The sequence below is a fragment of the Xiphophorus maculatus genome, chromosome 18 (genome assembly GCF_002775205.1).
Source record: "Xiphophorus maculatus strain JP 163 A chromosome 18, X_maculatus-5.0-male, whole genome shotgun sequence".
Taxonomy (NCBI): Eukaryota; Metazoa; Chordata; class Actinopteri; order Cyprinodontiformes; family Poeciliidae; genus Xiphophorus; species Xiphophorus maculatus.
This window is the reverse complement of record NC_036460.1, coordinates 26,838,716-26,857,087: the sequence shown is the minus strand read 5'-3', so window position 1 is coordinate 26,857,087 and position 18,372 is coordinate 26,838,716. Positions and strand designations below refer to the sequence as shown.

Here is an 18,372-nt window from a genome sequence, read left to right as displayed (position 1 = left end):
CAAATATTTTGTAATAAGTATCTCTTTAATAAATGCTACATTTTAGAATGTACAATACTATTTGTACTCTTTTTATTTTATTTGTATGTGATTCATAATTTTACAAAAGTGGAAAAATGTAGGTTTTAAAGTTGGAACACTTACCAGAAATGTAACAAATGTGCAAATTCAGGAGGAAAGAAAGGAGGTCACCCTTTAACCAATACCTTGAAAAGACTGAAAATGTTTCAAAGTTTTACACTTTTGACAATGTTTCTTTCAAACTCGTTCACAAAGCCGCACCACAAAACCTCCTTTAGTAAACATGGTGCTAACGGTTTAAAAGTACAAAATGCAGAGAAGTGGATTGCTAGCTTGTATTGCTAATAATAGGTAACCTGATGCTTACAAATAATTTGGATTTGGATTTGGTGTTATTCTTAGATTCATGTTGTGACTGCAGAGGTAAATGGACCAGAAATGCGCAGCTTTCCCCTCCTTACACTTGACTTCTCATGCATTTCTAATAAAGAAACCATCAACGACTTGACAAACAACAAGCTATTGTCTGTGTCAGTATGCATTTTTTAATGCATGCCTTCAGAATTTACTTAACGTCAAAGTTTATAAAATGTAATTTTTTAAAAAATTGCTGGCTGGCTTAATTGGTAGAGCAGGCGCACTATGTGCAGACGCTACACTCCTCAATGTGGAAGTCCTGGGTTCAGTTCCTGATCTTGGGACATTTGTTGCACATCTTCCCTCTTATCTCTTCAGAAAAGGTCACTAATCTCAAATAAATCTTTTAAAAAATGAGTTCAATTTGAAAAGAAGTCACAGTCTGTCTTTAAAACCAGGAGTTTATGATGACATCAGTGTTGACATGTTCACCAGCGTGCAGGGGTGAAAGTACTATAAACTGCATCGCCAAGCTCTGCTCAGTGTACACAGGCTGTGTGCTGGCTCATGTCTGCTCTGTCACCCAGTTAAGCATACAGTCATACAGGCTACATTATGTCCCAGCCCTCAGATGACCCATGTGCATTCATGCTTACTGTATGTGCTCATGCACTAAGATCAGACGCACACACAAAGCTACAGTACCTTAAGCAACCCCGGGCGCTTATCAGTAGACTGCTAATCTACCCGAGTGACGAACAACCGTCTCAATAATTAATGCAACAAGAGATGCGGCGCTCGCATTTAAGCACCATTCCACGGTCCGGTTCATTGAGGTCATGCGACGGCTTCGCTCGCCTCGATTCCTAGAACATTTCAAAAATATTCCACACGCAGGCCTCGACGTTTCGCCTCACATGAAACGACAGGCCTGTCCCGGCGCAAATAAATAACCAGGAGGCATAATGGCCCAAACAGAGCCCAGCTCAGTTCAGTTTGAGGCTTATTCGAATTAAAACCGGGTATTACCAGGAGGGTGCAGAGCGGTGACGGACATGCAATTAGGCGAGCTAAAAGGTCTGCATTAGGAGAGATGCATTAGAAAGCCTTGGCTGTATCTGTATAGACTACAGGAGCGTTTAATTAGGGCTTGGGCAGAAGGTAATATTATTCACTTGATGAAGCAGCCTGTAATGTGTGGAAACAGCACAGCTGCTGCGAGTACACAAAGCCCGGACTCTTATATGGCCCGTTCCTAAAGGCAGAGGTGGCAAAATGGTCAACCAGCAGCCTTTTAAGCTAGCAGTTGTAGATAAGCCACAGTCTTGGGGTTTTCCAAAAAAAAAGAGAAAAGAAACCCGGTGAGCTCGGTGCCCCGGAGCCTCGCCTCGCTGTGATGAAACAAACGCCTTTGTTGTGAGAGCGGTTCCGAGACAGATCCATTCTTTTATTTTGGGCGCTGACAAGTAGGTCAGAGGAGACGGTGACAGTGCTGTGGTGAGGAGTAAACAGCAGCACATGATGTTGTTTTTCCTCCTCTTACTCCTGGCACCCAACACCAGCAGCAATGCCTCTACCCTCAGGACACCACACACACACACGCACACCCACACACACACACGCCGCCCTCCCTCCTCTCCCTTTGATCTCCAACTTCAGTAACCCACGGCCGTTCACCCCTGACATATTCAAATGGATATAGAGACTTTCACTGTAAACTAACGTTTCTGCCAGAATTACCTAATTGCCTCAGATTAAGGTCTTCCCAAAAAGTAGGGAAAATTTCCCCTCCGGAGGACATGGACAGTGCTGCAGCTGCTGAGGGCCCTGACAAGTGTTAATCTGCTCAGAGGAAACTCATTTGGCTCACTGGGTAAGTCACATGGCAAATTAAAGCAGGCACTGTTTGATTCCCTCCTCTTCCCACTGAAAGGTCCCAGTGTGTGCTTTTTTAGGAGGAAACGTGGTAAACGGGAGCATTTCAACTTCTAACCTCCACAGATCAGAGCTGATTAAGTTACCTGTGGCTCATGTCATACGGCGGTGGGAGTGCGTCACGGCGGGCCGAGCCAAGATCATGACAAAATAACAGAGTAATGCCCTCCTGTACCCAGATCCAGTGCCAAGCTGAAACCAAGCTCTGGGTGTTTACAACTCGCAGAGATGCGGGTAGAAACTTCTGGGCATCGTTAACACCCCTCCATGTCCGCATGCATTAAGTATTCATACTGCGTGTGCCACCTGGAGTTACAGTTACATCCCAATGCTCCTGAGAGGGTTATCACCTTTCTCTGACAGTCGCAGAAAAGGTGTGGATTCAGACACTGTTGGGCGCGCGCGGCGCCGGACAATAAAACCACAGCTTGTTTCCGTCACAAACATAAAATAAAAATACCGATTCAAGCCGCTGTCAGTAATAGCCATGATAAAAATAAAATATATAAATGGAATAAAACAAATGTAAAATCTAGTTTTCTACATGGCAAAAAGTGACTGTTTACAGATAAGCACTTTTCTGTTTTTAATCATAAAAATTAACATACTGCCAAAAAAAATTTTCTTGATATCTTGATTGCAGTGCTCATCAACTGTGCTTTGCTTTCATTAGTTCTTTGTTTTCCTTTTACTTTTTTTGCTTCCATTTGATTCATTTTAACAACATTGAAAAGCTAAAGACGTTTCAAAACACCAGAAAGGTCACCGGTCAGTTCAGCCCATCGGCAATTCATACCCTCATTTCATGCTAAAGAGTTGCTAATTTGTCCCAATTTACTGTCCAATAAAATCCAGATGATGTTGGTGTTAGAGGCTTCAGAGGTTGAGGATCCAACCAGCCAGGAAAATCTGTTCCTCATATAACACATCTTGACTATCTTGCCATTACTTCTTAGAGGTCTTTACTTGGTCCAATCTGTTGTTATATTTCAGTCATATTTATCTTGTTTTCTTATAATATAGGGTTTCCACTCACTTCTATGTAGATGATATTCTGTTGGATATAGATAGTTGTATTTTAGCTTGTCTTCTGTGAGGAGGCAAAAAACCTTTTCCTACTTTATGCACAAAGACAAATAATTTTTATAAACTAAAACAAGAGTAATGCCTGCTCTGTGATCTTGGTCAACAGTGGGTTGACAAACTTTTTCATCAGTGTTGTGGAACCGCCAGCCTCCAGATATTTTCAGTGAACATTTTCAGTTAAAAAAAAAAAAAAAATTCTTATGTATTTTTTTTTGTTTGTTTCCTTTTTCTTTTTTTTTTTACTTTGACTCTGTTTTTATTTTAATTTAGCATTTTTCAACTCCATGCACAGGTTTTCACTCGTCTGTATTGTTTTCGCCACACCACATTGATAGAAAGTGATATATAAGTAGTTAAATTCAGTAAATTAGAATATCTGAGTCTCGTTTGTCACATTAAAGCATCTTTTGAAAATAGCAACCTTTAATCGGGTATTAAACATGCTTTTTATAAAGCCCGTATTTCTCTTTTTAAAAAGTTTTTTATTGGTCTGATGCAACATTAAAATGTGAAGAAATGTTTCAATTAGTTGTAAGTGGGAAATCACCATAATTAACTGAAATAAATGCTTTCAAATATCTGTATGTAGTTGATCTATATAATGTTTCTGGTCGTAATAAACTTCATATAATTAAATGGGCTTTTCAATAATAATCTAAGTTATTTATAATTAGGTCTTCAGTTTTAGAAAACAAAGAAATGTCAATATTTCTCAATACAATAATTGACATTCCTCACTAATATTCTCTTTTTTTGTATATTTATTTTTTAATTATGATCCCACCACTATTTTCCCTCAACTTTAAAATCTCTGTGACTAAGATTTAGATTGGAAATGAGCAAAATAAATTAGGTTCTTTCAGCAGGCTAATAATTTCTGCAGCATTTTTACTAAGCCAAAATAAACTGATACACAACTTTGAGTATTGTAATAATTTATGCAAATATCTGATTAAAAGTGCTCCAATCTGTTATTGAGTTATAAACTCATAGGAGTTTCATGACATTATAGGAGAGTATGAAAAACTGGAGCATCTAGCTGTGGGGGGTCATCCCAAAGGCCAACAGGAGCATGCATTGTCCTGCAGCAGATCATTCCTTCTTGTACCCAAACAAACAAAACAAAACAAAAAAAAATCTCAGATAGGAATTGACCAAAGCAGCAAAAAAAAAAAAAAAATCCAGCTAACAGAGGGGAAAATGTACTTGCACCTAAGAAAACATGGCCACACAAAAAAAAATCCAAACGTAAACACCAGAAAAAAGCACACAGATTCGTCAATAATCATTTTTACCAGATGAATACTCCACACATTTTCTTAACTACCAATCCTTTTTAAAAGCATATGGGTGTCAGGTAGATAATTTCAAGGCCATGATCAGGAAGGAAGGTGAGGACAGTACGTCTGTGAAACTGTAACGCTGGCGCTGCGCTGTGGCACAAAGTGGTGGGTCTGGATGCCAGGAGATATTAGTGGGTGATATGTGAGAGGCCTCCCACCTCTCTGTTGATAAATTATGGAGCATCATGACAGGAACAGTTTAACCCAGCCAGCATGACGAGCATGTTTAGACCCACGATCACGAGTGTCGTAGTCACGGCTTACTCCACAGCCTTAAACGCACTCTCTGTTGGTTTGCGTAATTACCTGTGTGTGTTTGCCTGTGGGCCTCCAGGGCGTCCTCTGAGGAGAACGTTGCTCCGCACTGATCGCACACCAATGCTTCTGCAGGAGCTGTGGGTGACATCAAACATAAACAGAAATCAGCGAACATACGAGTCTCTGTGCGTCACTGTTAAATGTTTAAATGCAGACTTGTCAGGATTCAGTTTCTCAGATTTGTGCTCCTCTTGATATAATCATTTCCGGTATTTTTGCGATGATTTCTGTCTTACTGTTTGGATCTTCTGACAAACATTAAAAGATGAATACATTTGTAGGAACTTTGGTACAAATGATGTTTTGTTTGTTATAAAAGTTGGCAGACTGTGGTCCTAAAGCTGATCTGGGCTTCAATGAAGTCCCAGATTAGGCAACGACTCCTGAATTTTGACTACGGGCAAATCACTGCTGGGTAGTCCAAGTTCTGTAAAAAAAAAAATAAACTTGATACCTTTCTCTTTAATATCTTTTTTCATTTTGTAAAACATGAAAATCCCTCAACTTTATTTTACCTGCATTTCTTTTTATAAAATCTGGAACAGAGAAATGAGTCTAGAAACAAAAATACTTTTGGAATATTGTTTTGTTTTTTTCCCCCCTTATCACTCTTGGTCAATAACAAACATATCTCCATTTTTATGTTTGATTTCTTGAGAGACTCCATTGATCAACCTTCTGTCGCCTGTGGTTTTATTGATAAATGCCATGTGAAAAATATTGTAAAGATGTCAGGACATTGACCAAAGAGTGAGAGCTTACTTTTAAAAGCTAAGGTGGCATTTCATTTCAGAATGTGAAAAGTCCCATTTTTAAGAATACCGGCTTTCCTTCTGACAGTGCTGACATTTCTCAAAAATGGGGAAGAGAGGGCTGTGCCGTGGTGGCGTAGGGCTTAGCGCGACCCACATTTGGAGGCCTCAAGTCCTCGACGCGGCTGTCGTGGGTTCGACTCCCGGACCCGGCGACGTTTACCGCATGTCTTCCCTCCTCTCCTTCCCCCTTTCCTGTCAGCCTACTTTGTAAAAAGGGACTCTAGAGCCCACAAAAAGACCCCCTGGAGGGGTAAAAAAATAAATAAAAAATGGGGAAGAGAAAGTAAAAAGTAAATTCCACACTGTGCCTTGCAAAAGCAGATTTCAATGTATTATTGGGGGATTCAGTGGCTGCGTTTCCATTAAAAATGTGAAAAAATCTTTTTCTGTCAATATATTAAAAAAAGACAATTTTTCAGTTGCAGTGTTTCCATCAAATTAGAAATAACTTTAAACTCATGGTGAATCAGCTTGTTTACGCAAGTCATTAAATGCATGACACCGACTGATGTAAACGGTTGTACAAGATATATATATATATATATATATAATTCAGCCAGCGCTCCATCAGCCGTCAGAGGAGACATGTTGTCTTCTTGTCCTGTCTTCTTCGTGGCTTTCCCAAACTGCCGTTTGTTTCCATTAAGCAAATTTATTTTTGTAATCTCAGTTTGCACAATTCTACAGTTAAAAGGAAAACGATGCCTCGTTTTCCCAGTTTTTACAGAACAGTTTTAAAAATTGTGGCATGATATTCATAACACAGTGTCACTAATTTGCAGAATCACCTGTTGCTGAATATCTACACAGGTTGGACACCAGACAAGTTGAACTCAGTTAGATTGGATTCAGTCTGTGAACATTGCCATATATTAAATTAGATGGTTAGATCTGTCTGTAAGCGTTTAATTTCTCCAAAATGTTCCTGTATTTTCCTCCATCCATTTTTTCCATAAACTCCAAGACATAAAAAGCACTAAAAAAAAAGGAGCTTGTTACCCTTTGAGGACACTGTCTTCAGGGTAATATGCAACTAAAACTTTCCAACACATGCAAGTTTTATACATGCAGACCAAAAATTTCATTTTGGTTTTATGTGACCAGAGTACCTTTGTAATATTTGCCATCTGCCCTACCTGGCTTGTGGTAAACTGTAAATTTGACTTCTTATGGCACTTCTTTCAACTATGGTTTTCTGCTTGCCACAGAGTGGCAAGAACAGAGACTTTCTTCATCCACAAAGGCCAGACTTAGTGGCAGTAACATGACAAAGTGCAAGAAAAACAACTTTTGCAAGGCTCTGTCCTTTCGGGCTGCGGAGGAAGCCTGGTTTAAGTGAACGCAGTTGAAAGAAAGGTAAAGAAGTCACCAGAGAGCCTCGTGTACACACTTGTGCTTTTCTGCCGTTTAACAAAGGAAGCAAATCTGAAAAAGTACAATGGAGTACAGGACAGACAGAGGAGGGGGGCTGGCGGGGGCAGCAGACGCTGTGCAACGGCCCATCTTTTTCTTCTTCCTGACAAAAAAAAAGGAGAGCAACGCTGAAGAGTTTTATTTACCGTGGCCTGTTATCAGACTCTGAACAGTGAGCAGACTGTCTGCCTGAGAGGCCACAGAAGGACCGGGTGTTCTCTGTACAGCAGACGCTTCCAGCCTGCGGCGCATCCCTTTATCACCAAAAAAAAAAAAAAAAAAATCCCACTTCAGAGTCAACATCCCAAATCCCAACGCATGGACTGTAACTTCAGGTCACCTTTGCAATGCCTTTGTCTATTCTGATATAGACATGAAAGAGACAAGTATGCATACAGCTTACAGAAACATCCCATTCTTGTTCTGCACTCACCTCACACCTGCACTGACAGACACATTGGACTAATATGTGTGCTCACACACACACACACAATTTCTCTGTCTCTCTCTCTCTCTGTGTGTGTGTCTCTGTTGCACGCAGCTGTTTGGATGTGGGTTGGCTCTCACTGAGATGTAAATCGGTTGCAGATCCATACTGGCCCAGGGCTCATTCACTGATCTATTTTCTGCTCAGCTGGCTTTAAATGAAGTTAAAATGACTCATTAAAACACCCACAAGCTTTGGGAACTCTGAGCACTGCAGCCTAAATGTGGTCCTCTTTCAACTCTTTGCACAGACAGTGCACCACTGTTCCCAGAGCTGCACGCAAATAATAAAAAAAAAAAAAGCCTCAATCTGTTCATTTCTCAAAAACCCCCGTTCTGCTTCGTTTTGTCTTATAACATATAAAAATATATATATATAAATATTTAAAAAACTGTTTGAGAACGGTCTTGTGCGGCAGTAACAGTGGAGTTAAGTGTTGTAGATCCTGATGTTGTTTGACGCCGTCCAGCCCGGTGTGTCGTGCCCGTGTGAGATTGTGTGATAAGGGGGAAGAGGAGAACACAGTGCATTGTCTTGTGCAGTCAAAGGCACGGAGTGTGCTCTCATCCATAAACCATCAAACTGTCTCCAGACGCGGCTGCAATCGTCCTCCATCAAAACACTTTGTCTGGCATACCAAAATAAGAGCCAGCATCGAGCTGAATACCAAATCAGCCCATTAGAGCGGCGGAGCACTCGCTCCTTAGCAACCAGCGGGATCTGAGGCTGCTATACTGAAATACACAGTGACAAAGAAATGAGATCCACATCTATCTCTCTGTTTTTCACCCCCCTACCCCCTTCTCACCCCCTCTCCCCATCTCTTCCCTCCTTCTAGTATTACGGGGTTGACACGTCGGATGGGGAGAGTTTATGCAAAAAATTCAAATGCGGTTAAAGGTGCTGCTGTTATGGATGTCGGTGCGAATTGAAAATCAAAGCATGCTGTGAAGGTCTGAGAGTGATGCAAAACAATGTGTGTGTTCAGGGCTGAACCAGAACGGGGGGGGAAAAAAAAAAGAAAAAAACCCAGGAAGACTCAGGTGAAGTTTAAAGGAGCAGATTCTCTCTTATCTGTCAATGACGTGCCATTCCTGAACAATCCTCAGAGAGCAGGCAGAGAGGACAGGGGACTCTGCCTTGTCTCTAACATATATTCAAACTGAGCTTTGTGTGTGTGTGTGTGTGTTGTTGTTGTTTTTTGTTTTTTTTAGTTTCATTTTTAGTCTCTGATCCCTCCTCTGTGTCTCTGCACCCCCCCACCCCCACATCTCCCTCCCCATCCTCTTTCTCTATTTTGGATAAAGTAGCTGGGAGAGCAGTCAGGTCTGATTAAGTCTGCATTTGGGTACAGTGTGTTCCTGGACACACATCTGCGAGCGAGCCATCACACACGCTTCGGAAAACGCTGGCAGAACACCCAGGCCTGCCGGCAGCTCATGATGTCATCACTCAGAAGGGGCAGAGCTGGCGAGCCGCCATTCTCTCTCTCTCAAAAAAAGAAAAGAAAAAGGAAAACAGGAACGATCCAAACGGAGAGGAGAGGGCCGACGACCTCGGCGTGGAAAAGAGAGCGCGATCCAGGCGTCGGGAGCGGCGCCGACTGCTGCTGGAGGAACGGTGGGGGTTTGGGTGGAGGAGGGGGGTTGAACAGGTGCATCTGAAAGGCCGCAACCACTGTATGGAGGGCGCCGATGTGCAGAGGCTGAGAGTGCGTGAGAGTTACTAAATACCTGCGTGAGACAGCATGTGCATCCTGAGCCGCATGCTGTCCTGGAAGTGCTTGCCACAGTATTCACAGCTGTTGCCCTTCTCCTCATTATGAAGCCTCCTGTGAAAAGAACGACACACCAATGTGAGAGCGCTAATGGAGGAGAAGAATGCAGCGAGAACACACTTGTAACAAGTTTTCATTTATTTCACGCGGACGGACGGCGCTCATTGATCAGCAGGAGAAGAAAGCGGCCGACTGCAGTTTACCTGACTCCTTTCCCGCACCAGGATAGAGACTGTTAGCATTATGACGGCATAACCAGGTTTAGACCGTTTACTTGTTAATGAACGTCAACGCTGCTTTTTACAGGTGAAAATGACATGAAAACAAGCAAACAAACCTGTCCAGGATGGTGAAAAGTACTGACATTTTCATTTGACAAGAACAAATTTGAGATGAAATCCAGTTATAAATATTTTAGTCCAGCAGAAAGTTGGAAAATGTCAGTGATATTTAATTTAAAGTTGTTTCAAATGACAAAAAAAAGTATGTCACTGTACAGCAAAATAAAACATAAATATAAACTAAAAAAGTGGCAGAAAATCCATTGTTACATATTTCCCCCTATACTTGCACTAAACTTAGTTTTGAATTGTAAGACTTTCAACTTTGACAAAGTGTTTTCCCCTTGTGTTTTTTTACATTTGTTTAGTTTTACACAAACTTTCTTAATGTATTTCCATCTTCTAGCATTCAGTTTTCAGTATATTGGTTGTTACTCTGCATGATCTTTGCGACATCCAATGGCATTCTCTGGCCTCTAGGTTGGTGGGATTGGGGGAAGGACAAAAAAAGTAGGGGTAAAAAGGAAAACGATTAGTAAAAAAAAAAAAAAAATGTACTGTGAACATTAGCAATCATGGCGTAGAAAGTAAAACGGAGCCACAGAAACGCTATTTTAAACTACAGTGGGCAAGCTTGCCTGCATGTCTGTAAAGCGGTAAACTGCAGGCTACTTACAGAAGTAGATAGCCTGAATAATTAACCAGCTGATGGTTTTTGATAAACTTGCAGTGTTACTTTAAAAAGTGTGCAAACTTTTTTCTTTTTTTTTTAGCTGAATTATGGTGAATAATAATCAAGTTAATTGTGTTTTTTTGTTGTTGAAGATTTTGCATGCAATTTCCCTTTTCCAGGTGCTTCTAGACCTAACGGAACAGTTGAGGTTTATAATCACAGACAGACTGTGATCACACCAAATGAGCGATCTAACCTTTTCCTTACGGTAAAGTCGGGACTGCCAGTTACTGGCATCAGAGGAAACAGAGGCGTTTTCATCATACTTTTCCTACCGTTTAAAGTCCTTTTTAATGAGAAACCAGAGAAAGTGCTGGATTGACTGGAATTTTCTCGGGGAAAATAGAAAACGAGCAATTCTCTACTGCCCCTCCCCCACCTTTTCTTGTCACAGCCAGCTAGCTGCAAGAGGGAATTTATTTGCTCACTTACAAAATAAGCAAATCATTTTATTTGTGCTTTTATGATATGAAATATGGTAATGGTCGTAGAGGGTAATAGGGTAATGGTGTGGAAACTGAAGGAATACTAAGCATCACTCTTACTAAGGAAGTTGTCAAAACTGCAGTTACTTACCGACTAGCTAAAATCAGTTTGTTATACAGGTAAATGGTAAGTAGAATGGTAGGAAACTACTTTTTTTTAAAAAAACTTTATTTTTGCAACAGTGGGATTCAAACAACATTTTCTAATTAATCAATTAATCTATTAATCAATAGTATCGTCTTTAGTTGAGGTCATTATACCATGAGAATCTGGGGCACGTCTATTCTGCACCTTTTCTTTAGGGCCTCTGGACTTGGAAGCATCATTGTTCTTTAAAAAAAAAAAAACAGGAGTGTTTTAATTCCTGCAAGAATCCAAGGCTATATGCAGCATCATTAGTCTGAGAGGCCCTTGGAGTTGTGAATCAACGCATGAATGCTAAAAGCACACAGACAATAGGATATCTGGCTAATTTCAGAGTGCAGACAAACGCGTGCCTCCACCCGCCAGCACTTCAAGACAGCAGCCACGCACACAAACACACCGGGAGCATGCACACAAAGTCACATCCCAGCTGAATAAGCTCGCTCTCTCACACACACGCACGCAAATATACACACAAGCTTTTCCTGTGTTTGCAATGAAAAGATGATTCGCCGAATCTCCGCCGGCAGCAAAGCCTATCATATCATATCACACACAACCCGAGCATGCAAGGCATCTGTACTGTTATCCTTATATCACCCCCCTACAGCAGAGCACGTGGCCTGAAAAAGAGCCTGCACTCAGGCACACGCGCAGCGCTCAAAATGAATGAAACCTGAGATGTTGTGTTGACGCACATTAACAACATCAGGAGAGCAAAACAGGAACTCCGCCGTAAAGATTAGGTTTTATTTTGGCTGTGGAGAGTCCGTCTAACACTATTTACAGAGCGCTTTCTTATTCTAACGTGTAGCATGTGGAGGTTTATTAATAGAGGGACGAACTTAGAAAAAACACACTCACACTAGAAATTGTCAAAATAAGTTAAATTGTAAATAATTAGAGGATGAGGTAATGAGGAAATAAAATGTTAGCGGTGTTTAAAGCTGAAGTTCTCGGGTTTAACTTATTTAAATATTTATTCCTTGTGTTTTAAATAGTAACTGTGTATATTCATAGAAAAATCGTATTAAAGAATATTAGCAGCTGCAATTAAATGGAATACAATATTTAAAGTGGTGGATAGGTACGTTTTTATTTTGCTTTTAAAAACGGCAACACTCAGATGGCCTTCGGGCTTCTCGTTTGTAAAATAAAAAGCAAACTGAATCGGTTTGACAATGATCCTTTATTTAAAAACTAATAAAAGCAACCTTAGATCATTCTTAAAATACAAAACGCAAGCAAATGTGGAGACTTTAAAAGTAGAGTGAAGTTTGCTCTCTGGCTCTTGTTTCTGCAGCAGCTGTGTGGAGTAGATAGAACTGAGCTTTGCTTTTCTACGACCGACCAGAGAAAAGATCGTCGATCCCATTAGATATAAATGCATGTTCTGTTGTCCTTGCATTGGCGTAAGTAAGAAACAAACTCAAGCCATGTTTTTCAGATGATAAAATGTATTCTTTTCTACATTGTTGTTTGTGTGTCCTTTATTACACAAACAACAACCTTTGTGAAAGTGAAGTTTGACTCAAGCTTGACGCTGAGGTGTATAATTTGGTCTGAATGATTCACTGACCGGATTCAAAGTTGTTTTGCGAGTCTCTTAAAATGTGTGTTGATTATTAAAACGTCACCTTTGTCCTGACTGAGCTGGGAAATTGTCCACCATTCATGACTTAATTATAACTTAAATACTTTATAACGAGGCATTAATCTACCTTGGATCATCAGGAGGCACAGAGCGATGTTTTATCAGACCTCGTTGGTTTGGTCATTTCTTTCTGAACTTTTACGAGTCACAAAGAATCTGAAACAGTTTTTATGAGATGATTCAAATTCAGCCCGGAGGAACCGCATAGTTCATGTTTTCACAATTATACAACGTTCTTGTCGCATCGCTGAGATGAATTAGTCAGTGCTTTTTATTTTGTAATTAATTTACCCCTTTATACTTTTAGTACTACAATAATGAACCATTTCTATGTTTCTAAACAATTAACTCATGTTTCAACCATTTAAAATTGAAGGTATTTTGCTTCTTTTTTTTTTTCTACCTCCAGGGTCCGATTTTAGAAAGGGGCACTGACCCAGGGCCCCGATATCTGGGATGTCACAAATATTTTATTTAATTTTTTTCAGCGAATGCCATTTTACAACCATTGTCCTGAACATAAAACTCACAAGCTGATACCAGATGAGTTTCATCAGCAGTTTGGAATTTTTATGAATATAAACAATTGTCAAGTACTTTAAAATAATAGACTTCTTTGCAAACAACATGGAGTTTTTGGCCATAGGACATATTGAACCAATCATGCAGCAATTCATACCCGTTGATATATATATATCAGTATTTGTTAATGTACTTAAATTATCATTAGTAAAATATTTCTTCTGTAGTGGATAGGGCACCAAAACTGACTCCAGCCCAGGGGCTCAAATCCTTGTAAGTCCGGCCCTGTAGCACATATTCCTGGGGTTTGTTTTGGTGACATATTTAGGAGTTTGTTTGCATGTCTTCACTTCCAAGCAGACCATTTGAATTTATTTAGCTCCTCAGTCTAAAACTGTGCCAGGAGATTCGAAGACGACAGCAGAAAATGTCAGTCTGCAGATCAGGTGAATGCTCAGTGACCTGGTTACAGACTTGCAGCAACTTCATTACATCCTCGAGCAGCGCCACCAACGCAGCCCCTTCAAACCCGCGGACATCAGTCTGTCCCCATGAGTAAGGAACGCTCATAGCTACATATCCCACAGGATGCTTTCCTTCCCCCCCTCGCCTCCCTGTTTTGGTGGCGCTTTTTGGAGTGGCACGCAGCTGAGATGTCAGCCGCAGGGGTGAGCAGGGGAAGGCTGTGATCCTAATCGTAGGTTAGCAGCATATTAAGGGCTCTTCGTGTTGCTAATGATTAATGATGACTCAAACACTGCCCATCTCGCACAATTAGAAGCATCTGCAATCAAGCTAATGAGTTTTTCATGGAAATAGTTGGTGGGGTTTTTACGTAGAGTGACAAAACATGAGCTGACAGGCTCATAAATAAAGCAAAAATAATAAAAAAAAAAAAAGAGAAAACGACAAGAGAGCGAGTCGCGAAACAGAAGTTATCCATCATGCAACCGAGGCGTCCAGCCTGGTCCCCGCTGAGAGGTTTCTCTCCGTTGATGTGAAGGAATGCATATCAAATAGCCTGGAAGACGGTCTGTTGTGCGAGGCACACGTCTGCGCGGATAATCAAAGGGAATTTAAAAAATGGGGCTTTGTAAATAACGGCGTTATGTGACATGGAGGCCTCTTTACATCAATCCCCCCCTTTTCCCTCACAAAGACCCGATTCAAAAGATCCACAGTCAAAACATGAGCGCAGGTGTCCCTATGAATAAATTACCATATTTACTGTTGCTTCTTCCAGCTTCTGGATCATAGTATTTAAACATCAGAGAGAAAAAGGATGACCTATGATTAGAACTAAATCTTTCTCATCTAATTTTTTTTATAAAGTCAATGAACACAATGATTGTCGTATCTCTAAATCACCCTCAACTTTCTGGATGATGATTTATATTTGAATTCCCACACTTGGAATTTATACTTATTGGTTGTTTAACTTGCGTCTGGGCTTTTTGGGCATCAGGAGGATGTGAAAGGTGGATATTTGTGCGCTTACCTGTGCTGCTCCACAGCCTGTCTGCTATGCAGCTGGAGGCCACATTCACCACAGCACTGCTGGCCTTGAGTCTGGCCCTCGTGCCTCATTCCTGCTGCAAACTGGCCCAGCCTGCTCAGCAACTCTCTGTGCAGTAGGCCGTGGTGCAGCAGGCCGCCGTAGGCCCTTGGATCCAGCGGAACGCCCAGAGACGGCGCCACTGAAACGGACACCGGCAGCCCCTCTCCCGTGTGGTTGGAGGCCACGGAGTAAATGGAGGCCAGGTGTTTGTCCGCGATCCCGGGGAAACCGTCAAGAGCGTTTGTCGCTGCTTGTCCCCCGTCTTCAGAGCCCGTGTTCAGCTCTCGGGCGCTGGTGATCACGCTGCCTCTGAGGGGCGTCCCCGGGCCCTCGTCTCTCGGCTGCTCAGACGTGCCAGTCGCCTCCCCTGCGCTGGATGACTTGCCCTCACAGGTTTCGTTGTCATCTACCTGCATACGCTCTGATTTGATACTTCTGGCAGGATCCAGGGGTGAGTTGTCGCGAACCTGCTGGGAGCTTTCCATGTCAACCTCAGCGTCTAGTTTGGGACTGCGTTGAGGAGCTGCATCACACTCCGGACCCGGCGACGTTCTTTCCGCCATGTGGTACAGAGCCAAGTGGTGGAGGGCAGTGGGAGTGCCGCACTTTGTTCCATCCTGTAAGGAATGCTTCTTGGCCATCAACATATGCCTCCAGTGCCTGGCCCGACCGTGATCGCCATGATCTCCAGAGCTGTGATTCCTCAACGCCACCTCTTCGGTTTCCTCCGCTTGGATGGTCTCGAGCACCTTCAGGCACTGCTCTTCCAGGTACTCTATCTCCAAGATCTCTGCGGCGTATAGTAGGTCGTCCAGGTCCTCGGCCGTGGCCTGGAGGGAGGCGGTGTAGGCGTACTCGAGGATCTGCTGAAAGGTCTTAGGAGAGAGGAAGTCTAGGGCATAGCGCAGGCTGCTCCGGTGGAAAAGGATCTCAAACATCTTGCTGGTGCAGGCCAGGACGGTGCGGTGCGCCGGAAACTCCTGGCCATCCACAGTGATGATCACGTCACACAAGGTGCCGGTCAGGCGCATCTGATTGGCTCGCTGCAGGAGCGTGCCGGAGTGAGTGGGGTTGTTGAGCTGGAGAACACCCATGTTTGTCAGAGCAGTGTCCACTCGGGCCTTTGCTGAACCCACGCATGAGGTGTGGCTGTCCTGCCTTCTTCTTCTCACCTTCAGCCGGTTGTAGCTCTGTGGTTTTGGTGGAGGAGGGAAAACAGAGAATCAATTCTGCTTGATTTACAAACAGAAGCAGCCCAAAGCATTCTCTTTTAATTTATTGTTGAATAGTCTGATGCCCAATGTCCAAAGTCCAAGCATAGTGGCTGTTTTTATACTTAACATTTTTACCCAATACAATTACCTAAACAACAGAATCAAGGAAAAACTGAAACTACACATGGATATTAGAATGACTTGTGATGGTAATTAAAATTTTTTATATTGTGAAATCAGGATATGGATGTTTTCCTCTACTCTTATTCCTCATTTCAACCATTCCACCTTAAGGTCTCTATGACCTTAAGCATCTGACCTCTGTCATGTGAGTTGTGACTAGGTACTGCTGTGAGATGCCACCTGACAGGTTTATTATTAGCCAGCAAGGTGTGGATTTTTCACATTTGAAATTTATTGGCCAACGATTTTTGCATTTAATAGCCTGTGATGATATTTAATACTTGGATATTGTGATTATGATATTTTTGATTTATTGTGCAGCTCTAACGTGAGACATCTGATTGGTCAGAAAGTAGAATCAACAGGTCATATCCTAAAAAAAATCAATACATGGATGAAAACTAGGAATTTCCACCGTTTGTGTTAGACAGCATTTTATGTTTAGTTTAATCAATCAAATCAATCAAATTTTATTTCTATAGCACATTCCAGCAGCAAGGCATTTCAAAGTGCTTTACATCATATCAAACACAGAAACACAATGCAACACAATGTTTACTATAACATCAGTTAAAGGTTAGTGGCATGTACTTTGAAGCATAGTTAAGGATAATCTTGCAATTTCTTGAATTTAAATGTCAAATTTAATGTCTATCAAAGAATCTGAATGATATTTTTCTCCCATGTTGTCATCCTTATGATAAAAAAAAACAACAAAGTATTGCCTAGGAAAAGTTTGATTTGTGCATTTCTGCTTCTGACAATATTAGAAAGCCATTTTTCCTCATTAATTAGATTTTCTTTTTCATTCTTAGGCACATAAATACTAATATACTATGTGACCAATATTACTTTCTAATAGTTATGTCAGATATATATATAAGCATAAAACTTAGATGACCTGACTGATCTTAATTGGACGAGCCCCCATATCAAATTGTGATCAGGGCCGCTGTGACTCCTTGGACCGCCTCTGCTCGTGTAAAGATTGTTAATTACACTCCAATGGGAACTTTTATCTAAGCTCAATCAAAAGGAATATTTTCTCAGCAAAAACACTAAATATTTAATCACACTCAGTGAAACATGCTTTCCCGAGTGATGTCTTCAGAAGCCTTATGTGATGCAGCCTCCGTGTTTATGTATTTTAATTAAGAATCAAAGGCAGACAGCAGGTCGATAAGCGCAGAGCAACAGTTTCCATTGCAGGTGATTAGTCTGAGGGCTCGTTGTGAGCGGTCACGTCGCCGTAATAGCGTCTGCATACAGAGAGGTGACGGCTCGATTTGTCAAGCTCCTCACACACATCTCTGCTCTCAACAGGTAGGCTTGTTTTCCAACAAACGCCTATAACGGCTGATTATCGGTTAATCTACGCGGCGCACGTGCGCCGGCGATCGTTTAACGCTTCAACAAGTTATCAAAGTCCCCTAAAAATGATTCCGCCTGTGCTCCAGTGCGTAATTTAATCCTTTTGAATCCCAACACTGGTGACACGTCTGACGTTTCCGTGCGTTTGCCGGCGCACTTCAGCAGCGCCTCTGCTACCCAACTGACCGCAACACCGGAGCGCATCAGGTGCAAATCCGCGGTCAGTAGCTCAAACGAAGCCCGAGTCCTGCGCGCGCTCCTTCTGTCTGCGCTCCTGTGTGTGCGCGAGGGAGCGCATCCTGTCCGAAAATAACAGACCCAGTTTGCTGGAAATGGACCACCGACTCTGAACTGTCAAGTTTTCTAAAATCCCAAACCAGGCAGAGGGATAACTTGTCTCGATGTCCAACCATCTCTTGTGGAGCGAATCCGTTGTAATCTGACCTAAACTGGTTTTATTTACGAACATATTAAAAACAAATACATATATATATGTACAACGAACAAGACACTAAAAAGTGTTTGATATGGGAGGGAAATTTTCGATTGGAATAAAATGAGAGAGTCAGGTGTCGGAGCTTTATCTTACCTCCGTTTTCTAAAGTCCTCCGCTGATTATCCAGGCAACCTCATGCTTACACATTTCACAGTACCCGCTCCAAACTCAGTCCTGC

General features: G+C 41.8%; 1 protein-coding gene across 1 annotated transcript in view; it reads right to left on the bottom strand.

Moving 5' to 3' along the window:
- LOC102232145 (zinc finger and BTB domain-containing protein 16-A-like) overlaps positions 1-18,372 on the bottom strand; it is a 33,100-nt gene extending 14,728 nt beyond the window's left edge. Inside the window, exons 1-4 of the mRNA XM_014473748.2 lie at positions 18,288-18,372; positions 14,871-16,120; positions 9,509-9,606; positions 5,049-5,135 (exon numbers count right to left, since the gene is read on the bottom strand). Coding sequence (XP_014329234.1) covers positions 5,049-5,135; positions 9,509-9,606; positions 14,871-16,024 — 1,339 coding nt within the window. The 5' untranslated portion in view covers positions 16,025-16,120; positions 18,288-18,372. The remainder of the gene's footprint in view (positions 1-5,048; positions 5,136-9,508; positions 9,607-14,870; positions 16,121-18,287) is intronic.